This window comes from Equus przewalskii, chromosome 1, assembly GCF_037783145.1.
Source record: "Equus przewalskii isolate Varuska chromosome 1, EquPr2, whole genome shotgun sequence".
Classification (NCBI taxonomy): Eukaryota; Metazoa; Chordata; class Mammalia; order Perissodactyla; family Equidae; genus Equus; species Equus przewalskii.
In genome coordinates this window covers 25,263,416-25,285,058 of record NC_091831.1, presented here as the reverse complement: position 1 = coordinate 25,285,058, position 21,643 = coordinate 25,263,416, and the positions used below count along the sequence as shown (strand labels likewise).

Below are 21,643 nucleotides of genomic sequence, written 5' to 3'. Positions count from 1 at the left end.
AAAGATTTAATTATAGCACGGTTGCCTGTGACCTTTTGTGAAATGACTTCATCATAAATCTGCAGGCATTTTAGAACTGTTTTCCAGGTTTCTAATAATTTGCTCTCAAATTAATGACATCCAGCCAGTGAAAGGAGTTGAGGCTGGGTAAAAGGATTGAGTTGGGATTTGCGGTTTCCTAGCAATGGCTAATTCTGAGTCCTGGACGGCGGTGGCAGAGAAGATGGTGTGTGACTCACCGGAATCCACAGCAGGTTTAACTGTTTACTCAGAGGAATGAGAAATAAGTCCAGTGTGTCAACAGGGGAAATTTTGTGTAGCCAGATTGGGTGATTGCAGAGCAATTGATTTGGGGCACATTTATCTACATGTCAACGTAGAGACAACACCTGGACCAAGGGGAGAATTCTTCTTCTTCCCTGTCACTCACACGGGTTCTTCCTCATTCGTAAATTAAAGATCTATGCCTGCCCTCCAATTTGCTGGTCATCAGAGAAGCCCAACTTAGGCTCTGTCACCTGTATCTTTGATCTTCACCTACATTAGGGGCTCAGTGAGAACAGCTAAGCTGTCTCTGGAGGGGAGCACGCTCATTTTCTCAGAGACCAGGATGCATCATTGTCTGTGTCATTCTGATGATTCATTTGATCCAATAGAATGAGGGGAAAGACTGTGCAAAGGAATGCCACAGCTTAGCACATCAAAGAAAATCTTCTCTCTTAGAAGAAAGTCGTAGCACACCTTTGTAGTTCCAGAGCAGCAGGCTAGAGTTTGGAAGACCCAGAGCACCCTTTGGATACAGAAGCCTGGGAGAAAAGCCATCAAAATCTGGAAAGTGGGTCTAGGCTGAAGCCTTCCCTGGTTAATTGCAGCCCTGAATGTGATCACTTCTCTACTGTGCATTCCTCCAGCAATTATTCATGGCGCTGCTGTCATGTATGGCACACCGTGACTCAACCTGCAAGCTGCAAAGGCTTCCATGAAGAGCACTCTTGTAGGAGAAAGAGCTGGGTTTCAGCAGACTGGGTTCTAGTTCTTCGTGTTCTTGAGCAGGCCATTACTTTACCTGGGCCTTGTTTTCCCCAGTTGGCATATGAAGGGGTTGGACCAAAGGTTCATCCCTAAGGACCCTTGCAGCACTAAGACTTTATAATTCTGTTTGTTCTTTTTCATTCCCCAGAGACTCCCGTCAGAGGCTGAGCCAATAAAGATTGTCATAGTTCAGGTTTCAGTCTATAATTCTCCACATTTTAGATGCTTTAGACTTTGAGACAAATAGGACCGTAACTGGAGCTCTCTAGATACATCTTCCCTGCAGATTTCTCTTTTTTTCCTTCCTCCAACTGTGCTTTCAGTTTTATATATTTCTGCCTTTTGTGCAGACAGCCTAGTGTGAGCTGAAGCTAACAGGCCCTCCCATACACACCTCAGAGCCAAATTGTGCAGTTAAATGATTGCTAAGGAGTCACGAAACATTTGAAAAGGGTATGAATCTTTCTCAAAGCACAGTGCTGAGAATTGTGTTAAAATATTAGCAGCGACCGCCTAAGTTGGACTCCTGGCTCTAGTACCTACTTGCTGTGTCATCTTGTTGAATGAGTTACTTAACTTCTTTGAGCCTTAGTTACCCCGTCTGTTAAATGGGAATAATACATGAAATGAGATAATCCATGCAAAGTGGTTAGCATACTATAAGTGTTCAACAGATTCTCACTAATAGGGTATTTCTAAGTATTACTCTTGTTATTTGATTGACTTCTACTAGAGTACCTACCTTTCGCAAAGTCTTGTAGTAGAGACCATGGGGATATAAAAGCATAATGCACATTATCTGCCCATAAAATTTTCAGGCATCCAACAAAAGACATAAAGTAAATTATCATTATTAAGTGCTATTATATGAGAATGTTAAACATAATTTTAAATTATTCATTTCTTAATTTATACTAAACATTATAAACATGCAACACATTTAAACCTCAAAACTCTAAGTACCATTATTATCCTCATTTTGCACATGAGGAAACTGAAGTCTAATTAGTATGTGTAAGGAAATTTTCATTGGTCTGGCATTGGGGCCCACATCTTGGCCTGCCTGATGCCAACACCTTTGTCTTTAACCACTTCATTCTACTCTCTCTCAGACGATAAACACATGACAGGCACTTACAATGTGTGTAGAGTAGCTTGTGTAAGTTGCACACTTCCAAGAGTTTAAAATCTAGGAAGGAAGGTGAGACACTTAGGTACATTTTCTGTGAATTTTGATGCCTGTTGGAATTGCTAAGGATAATACTCAAAAGGCAGAAAAAATGCTATGAAAATTCAGGAAAGAGGTATTTCTTTTCTTCCTAGGAAGGAAAGGAATTGAGCAGAAGGAAAGATCTTGGAAGACATAATAGAAAAGTTAGCATTTGAATTGAAACTAAAGAGAATAATTCATTAAGAAGATAGAATAATCTCAAAACCTGTATAATATTATGATTACATAATGTGAAAGCCCCCAAAACTCAAGGAGAAACGAAACATTTGCAATATCCTAAGGGAATATTTTAATAAACTTCATGTAGAAACCAATACACCAAGCAGTCAAAAAGTTAGTATAATTTTGGATATGAATAACACTATTAGCAAGCTTGATTTGAAAGACCTATATACAACTCTCCACTCAATAAATAGGTAATACATTTTTAAGCAAACATTTAATAATTTTGTAAAAAATTCACCATACACTGGGCCACATACAAAGTCTGGGCCGCTTCCAAAGAACTCAGATCATTGAGATCATGTTCTCTCTAAACATTACAATTAGATCAAAATTTTAAAATAAAGTGAGGAGGAGGAAGATAAAGAAAAAAATCCTCATATGTTTAGGGTAGTTTTGTTTCTTAAAGAGGAAATCAAAATGGTCACTATGATGTTTAGATGTGAAATATCTAGATTTGAAAAGCTTTCCTTCCCGTCCTTTTCCCTCTCTCAAGAATTACCGCCGATTATTTGACTTGAGGCTTGCAGGATGGGTAGGTGTGGGATAAGATAAGATACAGGGAAAGGTACCCCAAGCAGAGAAAAAGCAGGCACTAGGAAATCATGCTTCTCTTAGTGGAGCTATTTAACTTCTTAAGCATTAGTTACCCTGTCTGTTAAATGGGAATAATCAATGAAATGAGATAATCCATGCAAAATGGTTAGCATACTATAAGTGTTCAGTAGATTCTCACTAATAGGGTATTTGTAATTATTACTGTTGGTTTTTTTTTCACTTCTACTAGAGTACCTACCTTTTGCAAAGTCTTGTAGCAGGAGATAGTGCTACAAAGGTAGATGGAGGCCAATGCACAGAGGTTCTTGAATCAAATTCAAAGTTCTTAGCATGATATTCACAACTAAGTCATGTGAGAGTTCAAGAGCAAGAGTAGGTATCTTGGGAGTTTTCTACACAGAGGTTGAAGTTGAAGAAATGAATAAGATTACCAAGTTCAAGTGTAGGGACATAGAAGAAGAAAACTTAGGTTATGACAGTCAGAGATGAGAAGAGGAAGAGGGGAGAGAGTAGTACTTAGAGGAGTAAGAGGAAAATAGAAGAATATAGTGTTATTGAAACAAAGGGCTAGAGAAACTGAGGAAAGGCCCCTGACTCTGTGGGAGAAGATCGTCATCTGCTCATAGAGCAAGTCAAAAGTTTAGAAGAGGGAGAGACCACGTAGACTTGGAAGACCTAAGGAATGCTTCTAAGAGGAGGTGGCGTTTACGCAGGGGCTTGAGATGGCACTGAGGCAGGCAGACTATGAAGGAGGATGTTTCTAGTGAAGAGTGTGGAAAAATCAAGGTGTGGAATCAGGAAAGTGTGTCTGTGTGCACACATTGCACCGGCACCAGGGACTCGCTAAATATTCACGGCTATTCTCATCAGCCCAAGTGTGTATACAAACATATGTGAAGGGTTTATGTAGAGTAGGCATTTGTAGGAAGGGAAATAGAATAGTTTGGCTGGAGCAAACTGGGAAAGGATGAAAAGTTTGGAAAAGAATGTGATGTCCAGATTTGGGATGGAATGCTAATTCCAGGAACGTGACCCCTATTCTACAATCATAGTTTCTGAGCAGGCATGTAGTATCGTAGGAGTAATTCTTTAAGACAACTTTCTGGAAGCAAGTGGTGGATAGGTTTCATGAAAATAGCTATATGATGTAAACAAGTGAAACTAGTGAGGAGGCAAGAGGTACTGAGAGCCTGGATTCCACTCTTCAGTGGGAGGAAATGAAGGCGGTAAGAGCTTTTGCCTCACGTGAATACCAACTTGAATCCCAGCTCAACATTGATCCTGAGCATGGCCTAGAGCCTCAGTTTCCTCACCTGAAATGGCTGTGCCTATGACTCTCAGGGGATCACGTGGAGGATTCAGGATGAGAATAGCCGTGGAACATTTAACAGAGTTCCTAGCCCATGATAAGCCTGGTAGGTGGCAATGGTAACCATTATTATCAGGGCATGGGAATGGGATTCACATGGAGTTGGTGAATGTGAGAGATCTTGTAGAAGAGTAATGAAAAGGAATGAGTGTCAGGCTGGAGGTTAATAGAGAGGACAAAGTTTAAGACTGAGTCTCTGTTGATGTAGAGGTTTCTAGACTGATGACTGAGAATTCACTTGAGGCAATAAGAGACAGTGAAAAGTCAGGAAGGAATGGACAGAGTCGGCTTTGGACTTGTTCTGTTTCTTAAGATTTATCTCCCAGATAAAAATGGGAGAGTTGGTGGTTAGAAGAGCTCAAGATGCAGGTTCTGGAGTCACTGAGTGAGATAAGGAAAGGGGGAAATCCTGGGGCAGGTCAATGACAACACAATATAATCCTAGCTGAGTTGGATCAAATGTTCCCTCAAAAGTCACTCTGCAGTGAAGTCCTCTCAAACTGCCCAGGCACTGTTTGTTCTTTTTTTTTGCACATTTCTAGTGGCTTCCTAGTAATCAATCATCATCCATTTCCTCTTTGAAGGATTGTGGTCAACTACTCTCGCCTTGAAACTTCTCTCAGCTTTTATAACTATGTATAAAAGTTGGTGTAGTTGGAGGTTGGAAAAAAGAACCAAGTTACTGTGCAGGGAAGAATCAGATCAGGTGACCCAGAGTTGCTCTCCTATAAAGAGGAAAACATCTTTACAGAGCCTGCTCCTCTAATTGCGTTTAGTGTGGCATTGTTTCCACCTAAATTATAGCAATTATATACCAGGATCCTCTCTGAAATCATTTAATTAATGAGTAGCTAACCCACTTTGTGTATGGAATTCTAATGAAGTCTTTTACTTTTGTGAACCACCTCCCTCCCCCAAATTAATCACTTCCCTCCCACGAGGCTTACTTAGGGCTGGATGGTGGATTAGAGAAGGTATGTTACTTAGGGGCCCAGCAAATCACTGTTGCTTGTGGAAATCCAAGCACAGTCCTGGATACAAGGGCTGGAAAGCTGCTGCTCTTTTCCCCCAGAGATTTTTTTGTCCTTCTAAACCCCAAAAGACACACAACTCAGCCATGTTCTTTGGCCCAGAAATAAGGGCAGATAAAGCTATTACCCAAATTTTGGAAGAAGTGGATGATTTTGATAGATTAATTCTATCCATTAATCAACCCAGAACTATTTCTTAAGCATCTGTTTCATGAAGGAAGTCCCTGTGGAGACAAAGATGAATGACTCTTATAGATAAATCTTTGGTGTATTGAGTCCTCAGGAGATAGATAGCTTGTACACCTTGAGGGAGACATAGAGATTGAAAGAAAATAAACTCTTGGAACTTGGCTTGAAAGGGCCAAATTCCATCCAGACTATTTCTGCATCCCAGCCTTTGAGTATATGTGCCACTGATTAAAAATCATCTTCTGTAGGGAAGCTGAAGGCTTGAGAGATGAAGTGATTTGTTCAAGGCCACCTGGCTAATTTAGTGGCAGATAAGGACTAGGAAAAGGCAAGCCCTCTATTTCCTTGCCTGGTACTCTTGCCTCCACGCCCAGAACACCTGTATGTTAAAAGTTAGACAACTGCGCAAGAGTACAGAAGGACACTCTGTGACCAGAGTCACATTAGCACTGTAGACATGAGCACCAGAGGAGTTTAAAAAAGGAGACAGATGGTCTCTCAGGTTTGTAGAGCCCAAGAAGCAGGTGAATCTTGAGTGGAGTCAAAAGCTTTCATGAAAAAAATTCCAGATGGCAAGGTAAAAAGAAAAAGAAAAGCAAAAGTAATAAATTTTAATTGATTTTTCCTGAAAATCTATATAGTGAGAAATGGCTTAGAGAAGTCGTTTATTTTGCTCTGTGCTCGTGAGAAACTTCTTCAGGGGAACTAAAGGGTAGGCTACCTGTTTCCAAATAGTCATCTGCATTTATGTATGAGATATCGTCTTTCTCCAAGGTTCTGTAGAAGATGTCACCAAAAAAAGACAAAGAAAGCCCCTGCATTTGGGGTTAGTATGTACCTCAAAAGGAATTTTGAGCCAACCCTCTTGAAAACTCTTGATGAGCTGGGCCTTGGGTGATAGTCTGTGGGGTTCCAGCAGGAGGAATGGTGGCGATGGTAATGAACACTTGCTGTCCATTGGGATTTTCAAGTTTTTCACATACATCTTCTCATATGATAGGGTTTTGATTATGTTGGTGAAAATATACTTTGAGTTAAGAAGTGGGGCTAGGAATACATTTCTGAAGAAGGACGTCAAAAGAGTTTACCTTGGTAATTACAGGGAAGGGTTAAAAGCAATCCAAATGACAGTTTATTTGGCCGTGCTTAGGAATTAGCTTCTTTTTGCCAAAGACTTGAGAATGAAACCTTCTTCTAGAATTGCCTTGTTCCATTGGCATTCAATAATCAATCAGCCATTCTTTTCAAGCAACTACTATTGACAGGCTCTATGAGGTACAAAGAAGTACAAGAAGCATTCCCAGCAAAAGGAGCTTTCTAATTCATTGACACAAATTTGACCAAAAATACAAGAAAATTAAAAAATTCGGGATAAGTGGTCTAGAGCAGTGTTTCTCAAAAGGTGGTCCTAGGATCAGTTACATCAGTATCACTTGGGGACTTATTAGAAATGCAAATAATCAGGCACCCAAAGCATGCTAATCAGACAGTCTGGAGGTGGTGCAGTCCGTGTTTAGCAAGCTTTCTAGGTGATTCTGATGCAGACAGTGGAGAGCCTCTGGTCTTGAGATAACAAGATCATTTGAACTTAAGACAAAAGAGAGTTGAGCGTTACCAGAATAGTCACAGCAGATTTCCTTTCCAGATGTTCCACACTTCGGTTCTTTCACCCCATCCATCTCTTGGGTTTTCAAATTCGCTCATAAATGAACCACTTTATTCCCCAAAAAAGTACCACAGTGGGACAAGCATGCTGCACCTATGTTATAGATGATAGACTCCCTAACTTTAGAGGAACATTTCCACCAGATAAAAAACTTTTATCTGCAAAACCGATTTCTTATTATTATTAGTTGGAACCAGTCTGAGTTTTCTCTTTTTCCAATTCAGGACCAAGTAGACCTTGTCAGTGTTTGTCACCTCAAAATGATGGATATGGTTTCTGATGATGGTCACCCTGATCTGCTGGGTCCTCCTTTCCACAGCTCTTGTGAATTTTAGCATCTGTTCCAAAAGTAGTTAGGAAAAGGGCTGATAAATGCTTAAATGTAAATTAGTCTTTATTTCCTGTTTAGTTTGCTGTGTTTCTGTCATTTCCTCAGCTTCCGTGAGCTCTAATCAGAAGAGCAATGAGGGGATGCATTGCTGAACAAAATTAGGGAAGCCAGATCAAGGCAAAAGAGAGCCCCTGTATCAGGGTCACTTATGCCCTACAGGAGGGGGCCCACAATGAACTTTTCTTCTTCCAAGAACTGAGAATGGGTGGAAAGATAGGGAGTACATTAATGTCTGAAAGTTGCTGAATGATTTTACCCTAATCATCTTAGTGAGGTCCAATGAGAAAATGAGCAAAGCTCATAATCCTAACATTGAAGGTTTAAAATTTTGCATCTGACCATATGTAGGCAACCATGTCGGAGAGCAGACTAGCACACTCTCAAGTGAAAATTTTAGTGTATCAATTTGCACTTTGGGGAAAGATTTGGGAAAAATTGTGTAAGGAAATCTGGGATAGAAGCCAAAGAAATATAGATGAAAGAATGCACCTGTCAAGATTGCAGGAGAGAAGAATCTGAATTAGTCCACAAGTCCTGACTGAGCACCTATTTTTGTGTCCAGTCTTGAAATGAACATTCTGAGATCAGAAACAGACATCCCAAAGAGTTGGGAAGACCAACAACGTGGACATCCTTAGAGGCTCAGGGTCAGTTAGGCTGTGTACCTGGATGATGCTTGCATCTTCTCAGCGTCACCTGGGAAATGATTAAGCCTGAGCTTGAAGTTCTATGCTAACTAATTCTTGAGTATTCCTCTCCCCTGTGGGCAACTTTGTCTGTTAGAAAGATCTCTCACATTTTGTAAACTTTCACACTTTCACTTTTTGGTACTTTTTATACTCAAGAGAACTCTTTAGAGTGCCCACTTATTGCTTTTCCCTCCCATGCCCCATCCTAAGTCATCTCCAGGTTAACAAGCCATAGTTCTTACAACACTTCTTGGATAGATAGATAGATGAAAAGTGCTCTTGAATCATATTGCCATCTGTACTAGTTCCCTGTGGCTGCTGTAACAAATTATCACAAATGTGCACCTTAAAAGAACAAAAAGTTATTCTTTCATAGTTCTGGAGGCCGGAGTCCAAGATCAAAGTGGCAGCAAGGCTGCACTCCCTCTAGGGCACTAGGGGAGAATGTTTCCTATGCCGATTCCATCTCCTGGTAGTTCCAGGTGTTCCTTGGCTTGTGGTTGTGTAACTCCAATCTTTGCCTCTGTCTTCACCTGGCCTTCTCCTCTCTGCACGTATCTCTTCTTTGTGTCTCTTATAAGGATATTTGTCATTGGACCCACCTTGATAATCCAGGGTTATTTCATCATGAGATCCTTAACTTACTTCTGAAAAGATCCCTTTGCCATATAACGTCACATTTACCAGTTACAGGGAATAGAACATGGTCATCTCTCTTTGTGGAGCCACCATTCAACCCAATACAGCACATTAATCACTCTCTTTTTCAATGGTCCTTAACTTTGGAAACTGTGAACTCCTTTGAAAATCTGGTAAAATATATATAATTTCTCCTTAAATAAATCAATATGTGCCAATGAACATATTTTTATTTAAAATTTCAAGAGATTCAAACTCTACCACCACTCCCAAAGCCCATGGAAGTACTCTAGATTGAGACACTTAGTTTATCTTGTTTTTGAATGGTTGCATCCAAAACTAACTACAGTTTTCCTTTGTGATCTGGTTAATGTAAAATAAACCAGGATATTGCCTCTTCCATTCTAGGTAATATACAAAATTCTATTAATGCATTTTAAGATCACCTTAAATATTTTTGTTCTCTCTGAAGTGTTCATTTATATTAATCACATTGTGTATGAAAACTCTGAAGCTGCAACCACTATTATTATCATTATTATTACTTAACATGAGCTGCACCAGACCCCATTTGTTTTATCCAACACTTACGTAGTTGGCAAGGGGAGAACCTGACATTTGTCCCTGTTACGTCACATGTTATTAAATTCAGGCTGTCTCTTCAGTCTGTCAAGACCTTTTTGGGTCATGATTCTGCCTTCAAGTGTATTGACTGTTTCTTCCAGCTTTGTGTCATCAGAAACTGCGATTTCCAATGACCATTATTTTCACGTCTTCGAGTCATTAATAAAAATGATCAACAAGACAGAGCAGACAGTAGAACCTTGCAGCTGACTACTCACACCCTCCCTCCTGCTTAATTTTAATGCCTTAATTAGGTGCTGTTCAACCACATAATTTTACTAGCACCTGGCTCATATTTTTTCATCTTTTCTTCAAGACTGCTATGGCAGACCCTGTCTGCCTTGCTGATATCCAGGTAAATCATGTGCCTCGTATTTCCCTCTTCTTTCTGCCTAGTAATCTTTTCATAGAAAGGAATGGGATTAATCTGACATGATGTATTTTGTGATCCATGAAATAAATGTAAACTATTTGAAGTAGGCAGAAGTGTTCAATTTAGCATCACTAATATCCTGCTATGCAGAGTATTTCAACCAGGGAAGACTTACCAGAGGAGGTGGCATTAGAATGTGGGAGGATTTAGATAGGCTGGATAGAGATGGAAGAATTCATTTATCAACGTCTTTTCCAATTGTTTTGTTTTTGTTTTTGTTTTATCCCGATAGTCTTTCAACTTAACTCTCTTCAAACAAGTAGAAGTTTTTGATAAGAGATAACTGTTTTGCTAATGATTTGAGATGTACTGACTCATGACCTCTCCACGAAAATAATCAGAACTAAAAAGTGGAACTACCTTAGTGGAGACCTGACCTGGATACCTTGAATTTGGAGACCACTGACTATGGCAAGAATGCAAGAGAACAGAGAGAACCCAGAGGAGAGATTCTTAAGTTCACTCTGCTCCACACAGTATTGGCTGCATATCCTAGCCCCGCGGCTTCTAGTGCTCACTGCTAAGCTAAGATTCATAGAAAGACCAGACAGTTTAACGGAAGGAGAGACCCTCAGTCTCTCCCTCAAAATCTGTTTAATCTCCTTTTAAACAAGGCTCTAAAAAGTTTTATTTGACTTTTAACCAATAAAACATTAAAAATTGTTTCCTGGGGTGTATTTTAAGTTGTATGATCTGCAAAACAATCCCATTTCTTTCTCCATTTCACAATTTTAGTCAGTTCCCACCCATCCGAAAGCGTCCCCATCTTTCAGATCATGGAAGGAAGCTTCCTTGGAGGAGAGTTAGCCTCTTAGATGTTACCAAAAGAATATCTGAACTTGGGGAGAGGAGAATCTAGGGCTGGAGCGTAATTAAGTCTTGCTGAAACAGAAGCCATCCAGTTCCTTGAAAGACTTCAGTCTGGCTAGGTTCTCAGCACGATTGGTCTCCCCTTTACAGCACTATGATAAATGTCTTGCATTGTAATTACAAGACATGCCACCCGAGTGGAGTATGGATGATCAGTCTTTTTTTCTATTTTTCTAGAAACGATTGATCATTCATATTTATAGGGCTGTCAACTGCTGGGCTTTGAAAAGGTCAGTATTGATTATCTAAGCCATACAGGTGGTGTGCTGCTTTACCATACATAAATATGAGTTCCTTTTATGAGACCACTGTGATTTTTCAGGGAAGCAGGGAGGAGGGTGACATTCATGTGAATTAAGCAATGGGAATTTTAACTAAAACACACTTAGATTCAGTCAGAACTTTGGAATTGGCGGAGTCATACTTTAGATTAGCTAACCACCCCCACCCGCAACATACACGCAAACAATTTACTTTGCAGAGGAGGAAAGCGAGTCCCTGTCAGTGGACCTAAGTAGATAAAATGCCAGTGCTGGCAGGAAGGAGAAGCAAGAAGGCTCTATGTCAAAATATGAACAACAGTTCTATCTGAGTGGAGGATTTTGGACTATTGGATAAATTTTTTCCTCCTCCATACCTTTTTAGATTTTAAATGCTTCCTGCAAAGCACATCTGTTACTACTTTTGCCTTTAAAAAAATAAATTTAAAAGAAAAGGTTGGTTTTAAGTCCAATGTGAATAGCATGCCAATTGGCTGGAGTTGTGTAGACAGTGGACTTTCTCTTCAACGGCCTTCAAAGACCTCACTTTGGAAGAACCAGTAAAGTCCAGGCTGCAGTTCCGTCCTGTCTCTCTCCAGTCTTTGTACATTAGTGACTGACTGTGGGGCTTTCTCTGCTTGTCTTTCCCATTCCTCCTCTGAACACTTAGAGTCTTTGGCCACTTCAGCCTCCGTTCTGAATGGCAGTTGGTGAAAGTGGACTACAAATCTATCTTCAGCCGGCGCTGCACCAAGGAGGACTATCAGACCTGGCACCTGCTCAATCAGGTACACCACAGGGTCTGGGGTACCAACTTCTAGGAAGAGGAGCTACTGCAAGCTCTGTTTTGTCTTCCTAGTTGGAGGAGGAAGGTAGTGGGCCATCTGAGGAGAATGGTAGGTTTGAGGGGGAGACTTGGAGCCCACACACCCTGGTCCAGGAGAAGCAGATGCTATTTTGGGGCCATTTTACACCCTGGGACCCTGATCCAATTATTAAGGTAACAACGCAGCTTGGGGGAGAGGTGACAATGATAACTTGGGTTTTTAGCACTATCCATGGGGAAATAAGCCCAGACAGGTGGGAGACCTTCCAATGGTTTGATCATCACACGTTCCAGTGGAGAGGATGAGGGCGTTTCTCAGGCCAGCCAGAAGTAAGGGCTCCAAGAGCATTGGGAACAGGACCACAGAGAAAGGGTAAGGAGTGGGAATGAGGGGCTTTGGCAGTGGCAGATATATATTGCTACACAACATAGGCTCCTGTGTTCTTCAGAATCATTAGGTCCTGGTAATCTGTACCAACTTCTCCTCTTTTCACCCTTGACTAGGAATAAGGACTTGAGCATGGTCAAGTGACTTGACCTCATGACTTGAGCTCATTTATCATAGAGAGGGAACTTTTAGGGTCAACTTCAATTTTACTCTGAAGATGATGTGAAAAATATGACAGAAGTGCATTCCTTTCCACTAGAATTTCTGCTGAAGCCAGTTGGACAATTGCCTGGTGGTCTCCGAGGATGACTGGAATTTTTGCTTTCTCTGTGAAGGTGGTGAAAAAAACAGGACAAAGTGGACATCACTAACTAGGTTGGGTGTCAGCGTAGTGATAAGCCAGCCTCTCATAGTGTTTCTTTTGTGTGGTAGAAAAGAGCAGCCCTTTTATCCTTGAAACTCATGAATCGTTATGGGGAGTGAGATTGCTACACAGAGTGATCAAAAGAAACTGAAAAGGCTAATGCTTCTCCTTGAGAAGCTGGCTTATTTCATCTTCTTTGTGTTTTTCTGTCTCTCTCACTATGAACTTTTTTCCTAAGGGAGAGCCTTGCGTCATGGGAGAAAGGAAAATATTCAAGAAACGCAAGCCAGGAGCTCAGTGTGCCCTGGGCCGGGACTCCTCAGGGACGGTGGTCTCAGAACCCTGTGTCTGTGCCGATTGGGATTTTGAGTGGTGAGTTCCTTGGCATCTCGTCGCCAGTCCCAACCAGATGTTTACCTGTTTGGGGGTTGAGGATGAAGATGGCATTAGAGGAAGAAGCCAGAACCCAGAGGTAGGAGGTATGTCTGCTGGCCTCAGGACCCAAATGTCCCAGTTCCTGGGCCAGATAGGAAGTCTGCATCCCTGGAAGGAGGACAGGAAGAGGCATTTTCCCAGAGAAAATCACTGTTCTATCAGAACAGCATGTCCAAGGGGACTTCTCATCTTCAGTTAGCAGCTATACTTGAAAGTAACAGAGAGGTTGGGCTGGGCTCTGACAGAGTTCAGAGAGCTACAGGCTTGGACAGTTACCTCCAGACATGTTTATTCAGATTATGCTCTTCCATGTGAATTCTCTCATCATCAAATTTTTTCCTCCCTCTAATGACAAGCACAAAGAAAAACTTTAAATCTCACCTATTAGCCAATGATTCACAAATTTCCAAATATTTACCTCCAGCCCTGGCCTCCCTCTCCTCCAGCGTGGAGACATTTGTGGCCATCCAGCTACTTAGCATCCATCTCCCCTTGAATTGCTAATAGGGATTTGAAACCTAATGTGGCCAAAACTGAACTCTTCTTGAATCCCCACTGTTGGAAACAGTTTTTCAGCTCTTCTTGAACCCCCGCTCCCTACCCCCAACCAATTTTTCCAGCCTCAATAAATCACATAGATATCCACTCTGTTACTTAAGTCAAAATCCCAGCAGAGCTTGGTTCTTTCCTTTCCCTCATCCTCGGGTTCAGGTCATCTGAAAGTCCATGTAAGTTTCTACCTCCAAAATGAATTCTAGCTCAAAGCACCTCTACACATCTCTACTGCTGTCTGGATCCTCCAAGAGTCTAAGTCTCTCTCCAAGTCCACCCTTGTCACCCTAAAAATCTATCCTCCTCACAGCAACCAAAATTATATTTTAAAAACCCCAATCGGGGGCTGGCCCCATGGTGTAGCGGTTAAGTTTGGCATGCTCTGCTTTAGCAGCCCAGGTTCAGTTCCTGGGCATGGACCTACACGACTTGTCAGCCACTATGTGGCGGTGACCCACGTACGAAATAGAGGAAGATTGGCACAGATGGTTAGCTCAGGGCTAATCTTCCTCAGGGAAAAAAAAGAGGAAGATTGGCAATAGATGTTAGTTCAGGGTAAAACTTGCTCAGCAAAAAGAAACAAAAAAGAAAAGACCCCACCAAATTAGATTTTATCACTTCTATGCTTAAAACACTCCAATGGCATCCCTTCTCCCTTAAAATAGAATACAATCTTCTTTCTTTGGCATGCTCTGTTGTAGGTGATTTGGTCCAATACCACTGTACCTTAATTTCTTACCATTCTCCCCTCATTCACTGTTTTGCAGCCACACTACCATCTCCTCTACCTTAGTTAACCTAGACTCATTACTAGCAGAGGAAAAGCAAATGCAAGGATTTCTCCCAAATCTCAGCATTACTGGCACCTTTGGATCACTCGTGTCTCAGCAAAAATACCAGCTCCTCGAAAATGCCTTCTGAGACCACCTAATCTCACCTACACCCTGGCACTCTCTGGCTTATCACTCTGTGTTAGTGTCTTCTTGGCGTTAATCGCCATATGGAACGTTCACGTTTTTTGATTGCTTTATTATTGCCTATCTTTCCCCAGTAGAATGTAAGTGCTGTGAGTGTAGGAATTTTAGACTTTCTTCTTTGTTGCATCCTCAGTGCCTAGCCCACAGTCAGCATTAAGTAGTTGTACCATGTTTCTGAATGTTGTTCCTTTTAGGAGAGTCAAAACCCTTCCTAGTTCTGGGAATGGGTACATGTCACTCTGATCTCAGCTAGATGAATTCTTCCTCCACATCACAGTCAAAGGCTGAAGTTCAGTTCAGGTATTTTCATACTCATTCCAGGTTAAAGACAAAACTAAGAGCTCGGGGAACAGCCTATAAACATGGAAGAGGTAGGGCAATGACAGAGTTGCATTTGGGCTCTGCTGGTGGCAAATAACAGAAGTAAGTCCAAACGTGTACAGAACAGCTACGCCTGCCCAGCAACCTCACCCCTTCCATCCTTATTTCGTCCAGCCTCTTTCCTAGCCTCAATTTGGAAGCCATCTTTAGTTTCCCACTTTCTACGAGGACTGTACCTGGTAGCTCTAAGCCAGCTGTGTGACCACGACTGCTCCCTACCTGCTCTTCATCCCTGAACTCGTATCTTGGAAAGCTTGACTTCAGTGAGAGTCATCCAAATGGGATGTGCCACATGGAATTTAAATGTAAATGGCAGGGTGCTATCTGTGACGATTTTGATCCTTTGGAAACAGAGGATATTTTCACACTTGGGAAGAATAATTTTCAATTATTAACCACAATCTAGCAAAATAGTCATAGCAATGTATACAGTAGGCCACTCAGAATTATGGCGTGTGACGTATTGATGTCAACCTGAATATTCAGAATATGAATATCAGGTTTGCTTGTGTCCTGCAGACTGACTCTGTGGAGGCAGGCTGTCTTTGCATATGTCATGCTACATTTTCTCCTGTGTCTCCCTGAACTGTAATACACCCTCACCCATTGTCGGGAAACCTCACATTTGACAAGGAGTGAAAATTGTAACAAAATATTTTTCTTTCAGCAATTTCATTAACATTTACTAGTCCGGAAAAAAAAAATCCCAGCTCTGATATTCAGTTTTTGACCTTGGAAAATTTTCTTAATCTCTGTGATTTCACCTCCTCAGCTGTAAAATACAAACATGTAATGTGTATCTCATTGGGTCCTAGGGAAAAATAAATGAATTAATATACATCATTAATGTGGATAAGGCATTTATCCTAGTGGTGTACACTGTAGACATCCAACATATGGTAGCTGTTGCTGCTATGCTGTTGTTAATCTTGTATCCCGGGGTTAAATAGTCCCCGTGGTATTTTAAGGAAATAAACCAGAGCTTATACATCCAAATAAGTACTATCTACAAAGCTGTGCCTTTGGGTGTTATCCATTTATTTTGGTGGCAGTGGCATTGCTTAAAATATTTCTGAACCCTTCTTTGGGAACTACTGTCAGAATGCACCTGTAAGTAAAGCAGGGAAGAAAAAAATTCTTTGCGATGCTTTCTTTGGTTCTCAGACGTGCACTGGTAGAGGTTTCACCTGGACCCAACGCCCCGTAATGTCAGAATCATTACTATACTTTTTAATGAGAATAAAATGAGCATCTGGGGTGTAACTTGTGTGACCTCGGTCACATAACTGGGAAAGAAAGAACTGAGGTTTAAATGCAAGTCTAGCTAAATCTTACATTCTCTCCTCTACATCATGCCATTTCTCAAGAAATCAAAGTCTTCATTATGTTAGATTCACTTTATGTTTCAGAAGAAGTAGGATCCCCAAGTTTAGTTATTCTAAAATTAAAACTCATCCTCAAAGGACCCAGGTTACTCCTGTTGATGAGATTTAATAGAGAATGCTCCATTAACTCAAAAACAATTCCAAATGAAGGAGTTTTGACCATTGGTACTGGAATTGTAATAGGTGTACAGTGTACGGGAGGACTTTATAGAATTTTTTTCTTGGATATACAAGGTATTGTATTTTTGCCTTTCTATAGCATATATATATAGCATATATAAAATATATATAATAATATATAATATATAAAATATATAATATATATTATATATAATATGTAATATATAATATATTATATATAGCATATATAATAATATATATTATTATATGTCATATTAAAAGGAAGATAGAAGAACCACTTGAGTCTGAGGGAGGATAAAGACACAAGACTGGATCCTGGGTTAGTAATCGTAATCTGAGAACAACAGCAAAAATATCATGTGTTCTAAAAAGTATTTTTGCACTACTTTTGAGTACAGAAGAAGCAGTTTAATTTCTGAAATTTTTGGATTTTTTTTTACAGTGGTTTTTGTGGACAATGGGACTGAGTTTTTTAAATTGTCTTGTTTTGAATTGTCAAAATTCAAAAATTTTGAAATTTTTGAAACAAAAAATTTTTGTCAACTTCAGTAAGCATAACTGTCAGTCAGAAATATAGTGTTTCCATCAAATATAGTTTGTTTGTTTGTCTTCAATGATCATGCTGGAAAGTACTGCATGGCAACCATTTCATAGCCTTGTCTCCTTCTCAGTGGTCCTTCCTACCAGGGAGTGTTATTAGCTAAGGAATCTAAAACTCCCAGCTGAGTTAGTATAAGCGATTATCATGCACATGCCACCTAGTTGTTTCCCTAAGCCAAATCAGGTCACGTTCATTTGATTGGTCCAGGCAACTTTTAAGTCTCAGAGACAGCAGGGAGAGGGTGTAACCTAGTTTAATCAAATTGGGGGAGTGGAGACCACCGGGAAGGATGGATTAAGTGTCTTGATTTTGGTGGAAAAGTTAAGGAGTGCAGCCTGAATTCACAAAGGGGGGGTATTTTCCACCTATATCCCTCCTCTGCTTGAAGAGGGAAGATGTTACAGATTCTCAGAAGTGTTTATTTGTAGAACACCATTGGCTTTCACAAGTTTCACCCTTCCATCCAGAGGGGGTGTCAGTAATAAGTATGAATTTTGAATAAATATTGATGTTTCTACTTAATAGCCTCATAAATCTCCCAGCCTCATGCTTGCTCTAGAGAGCCACTTTACAGCAAGCTCCACCATGGCACTGGCGAGGGGCCAGGAACAAATCCTTCTCCTTGGGGAGACCCAAACACCTTTGTTCAGTGAAAACCAGGTTGGCCCAGAGATTTTGCCAAGTGTCTCTCCTTTGTAACTCTCCCAAACATACACTCAGCAGTAACTCTTGCTGAGCACTTACTATATACCAAGTCCTTTAAATGGTTTATCTTACTTAATCCTCTCAATTAGCTTCTGGAAGAACAATCTGATATTATAGGTATTTTATAGATGAAGAAATGGAGACACAGAGATGTTAACTAACTCACTCAAAATTATCATATTATGATTCCAGAGTCCTCTGTCTTAGTATGTCTTAGTGTTTACTTTCCATGTTCAGGATGGTTCCAGATACACAGAGCAAGTTTATCAAATGATAAAGTAGAAGAGAGAAGGGGAGAGATTTTGGGGTGGCACAGTACATAAATTTGGGTGTGTCAGAACTCCATTCAACCCTTAGTATTCTGCATGTAGAGCACAATCAAGCCTGTTTTTTCTATGAACTAGGTATTGTGGAAAAGTCAAAGTTGTATAAAGCAGAGTCACTGAGCTCAAAAAAGACATAGCAAATAATCAGGAGTATAATTAGGTGCTGAATTTTATGATCCAAGATAGTAGCCACGTAGTAGTAGTCACATGTGGTTAGTTACATTAAAATTAAATAAGATTAAACATTCTGTTCTTTGGTTGCACTAGCCACATTGCAAGTGTTCAGTAGTCAAATGTGGCTAGTGGCTACCATATTGGATAGCATAGATTTCAAACATTTCCGTTATTACAGAAAGTTCCATTCGATAGCACTGGTCCTACCTGTAAGTGCTAGAATGGTCAGAGCAAAGAGATCGCTGAAGACGGGAGTAAGGATGAAAAGCTTCCTGCAGGGGGTGATGATGGAGCTCTGTAGACTTGCTGCTGAGGAAGTACAAGGAAAATGTGCAGCACTTCAGAGAAAGCAGATATATGAGAAGGTTTTTGATGAGTAGAGGGATAAGGGCAAGTGGGTGGCATGGGGTTACATTAGGAGAAATATTTGACAGATGATTGTTGGTTTTTGCAAACTCTTTCTGAAATGATTTAGATGTAATTGTCTTTCTCTTTGGCAGTCGTTAGGCTTATGTCTTAGCTAAATGATGATGATGTTAATTATTATTCTTCTGTCTTTGTTGTTGTTTTTGTTGTAGTTGCTTCTGTTTGTTGAGTATTCACTCTGTGCTTGCCAAAAACCTCTATCTGCTTGTTCTGATCCCAAACCCAGCATGCTATACTGATCCTAAAATGGGACAGAGGCACCTGTGGAACACCGATCCTGGAATCTCAGCTGCCAAATGAGAGAATGGAGGGAATGGAGGTCAATGAGGCTATGATAGAGCTCAGAGTAGGACATTCCCTGCAACTGGGCAGAGACCATGACTTCTTGCCTGGCTCAGAGAGTCTCGGAATGTCATTCCTGGGGACCAAGGAGCCCTCCCTACTGGTGATTAAATGGGTGCCCCATGGGATTGTACTAATGCTGAACCAGGGGTCAAGAGTCTCAATTATCACCTCCATCTGCCATTGTCAGTTATGTACAATCTTTAACAAGTTATTTCTCCTCTTATTGCTCCCCCTTTCCAATATACCATTTGAGGGAGTCGAACCCAAGGAGCACAAGTGTGCCTTCCTGTTCTGACATGCAAAAGCTGTTTGATTTCTGAAGCTATCCTGTCTCTTCCTTCTTTAGATCATCGAAAGCTTTTCCCTGGATAGGGTTTGGAAGACATACAGGTTCCTGGAAATGGACAAGTTTTCCCCTAAACTTTTAGATGTTCTAAACCCTTTTAAGAAAGACACAGAGGTGACATTTCTTGAAGAAAACTGCTTGTGTGTTTGCAGAAGCTGTGGTAGCATACTTCCCTGAGGCAAATTAAACTTTCTGATACATTTTCTCCAAACTTCACAGTTCAATAGAAGAACATCTTGCCCCAGGAAGCTGGAGCAGCAACTGGAACTGCTTGTTTGTGTAAATCATGCAAACTCCAGAGCTGTGCGGGGAGTTGGGCAATATGAGAGGTTTTAATATACATTTAGCCGAAGTTAATGAAGAAGTCCACAGCTTGAGGGCAGCCAATGATGTTGCCGTTAATGTTATTAAATATTAATGAGGTGCTTTTTCTCTTTGGTACAAAGCAAAATGTCTGATGCACCTTTTTTAATAACTGTATTGCTAAAAGGTAGCAGAGCTGAACAGAATTCCTAAAGATGGGGACATTTAGCAGAGAGAGTTAAGACATTTTTCTCCCTCCCAGAGCTACTTAGGAGAGTACCCTTCCTTCAAAGATTACTAAATTTCTTAGGGTTGGCAGGACATTCAATAGATTTCCCTCATAAAGCAGTTGGGGAATTTTCTAGAAATAATGCAGACACATCACAGCCTAAATGTTTCTACAGATAAACAATGCTTAGAAATCAGATATTCAGGGGTGTGCCTACATGTATTTAGTTACCAGTTCTGTAAGGGAACAAATGAATAAATAAATCAATCCTATGATTAGTAGCATTTGCTAATTGCTATAAATATTCCCACCATGGCTGATTTCAAGCTACTAACGTGACATCAGTGAACGTGGAATTGGGAAGAGATGTGTAGTAGCACCTTATATAGTATTTCTACTGTATAGATACACAGACGTAAATGACCTCAAGAGCAAAGATAATATAATGATATATAATAACATTTTATGTACAGTATATATTATACGTAATAATAAAATGCAGTAAAATAATGAGGAACTTCTGAGTTTTGAGTATTTATTACCTTTTAAATATAGTTTACTTAATTCAGATTTTATGTAATTTAATTTTTAATAATGGCTGTGTTTAACAACCATTAATTAGCTTGCAAAATTCCTGAAATTTTAGGTTGGCTCTCACAGGCTGTTACAAGCTGGCATGACACTGAGTCCATATGAACTCTCAGGCTGAGAGAACTCCAATCATTGATCAAGAGACCTGGCAAAAGATTTACTTGACAGATATATGCCTTTCTCCCTCTTTTCTTCCGGTTTCATTTAAACATGGCCATATCAAAGCTGGTCTTGAGTTTCACCTTTCCATGTAGCGATTAGCAAGGATTCTATCTCACACTCACTCCACAGGCATCTGTTGAGCACTTGAGATGCTGTCTGTGGTCCACACTGGAAAGTCAACTATGGACTCGCAGTCTCCCTGACGAGATAGATCAAATGCAATGGGAAAATTAGTGCGATCATTTTCAAATGTAATTGAAATAAACATCACCCAGTAAACATTTATTCAACACCTGCAATGTGCTAGATACTGTTCTAGACTCTTATGTTAGTGAACAAAACCAACAGAGGTCTCTGCTCTTCTGCAGCCTCAGTGTTTCCAACATGCAAGGGCCACAGAGATTTTGTTTTGGGAATCAGGGATGGCCTCATCTGACCTAGATATTGAAGAAGGATGCATAGGAAACTACCAAACACAGAAAAGGATAGAGTGCTTCAAGCCCAGGGCATAACACATAAAAAAACCAAAGAGGATGGGAAGTTGGCCTGGAGTGTTCAGCTATGAGTTTGGTGTGGACGAAGATGATGAGAATGTAGAATGGCGACCAACTGGGAAGATAATTTATACAATCTCACTAATCAGTGGGCACTTCTTAACTACACTGTTTAGTGTTCTACTTCATACTCTATTATTCTTTTCTTTTGTTGGATTTGAGGCATGTTGCATCCCTCTCTCCAAAAAAGAGTGAAAACCCCTTGAGGATAGGGATGGGTGGACTTCT

The 21,643-nt window shown here is 40.5% G+C and overlaps 1 protein-coding gene across 1 annotated transcript in view; it reads left to right on the top strand.

Annotated features, from left to right (window-relative positions):
• The window catches only part of SORCS3 (sortilin related VPS10 domain containing receptor 3), a 566,960-nt gene that overhangs the window by 506,272 nt on the left and 39,045 nt on the right, over positions 1-21,643 (top strand). The window contains exons 15-16 of the mRNA XM_070605236.1: positions 11,875-11,992; positions 13,021-13,154. Of these exons, the coding sequence (XP_070461337.1) occupies positions 11,875-11,992; positions 13,021-13,154 (252 nt within the window). The remainder of the gene's footprint in view (positions 1-11,874; positions 11,993-13,020; positions 13,155-21,643) is intronic.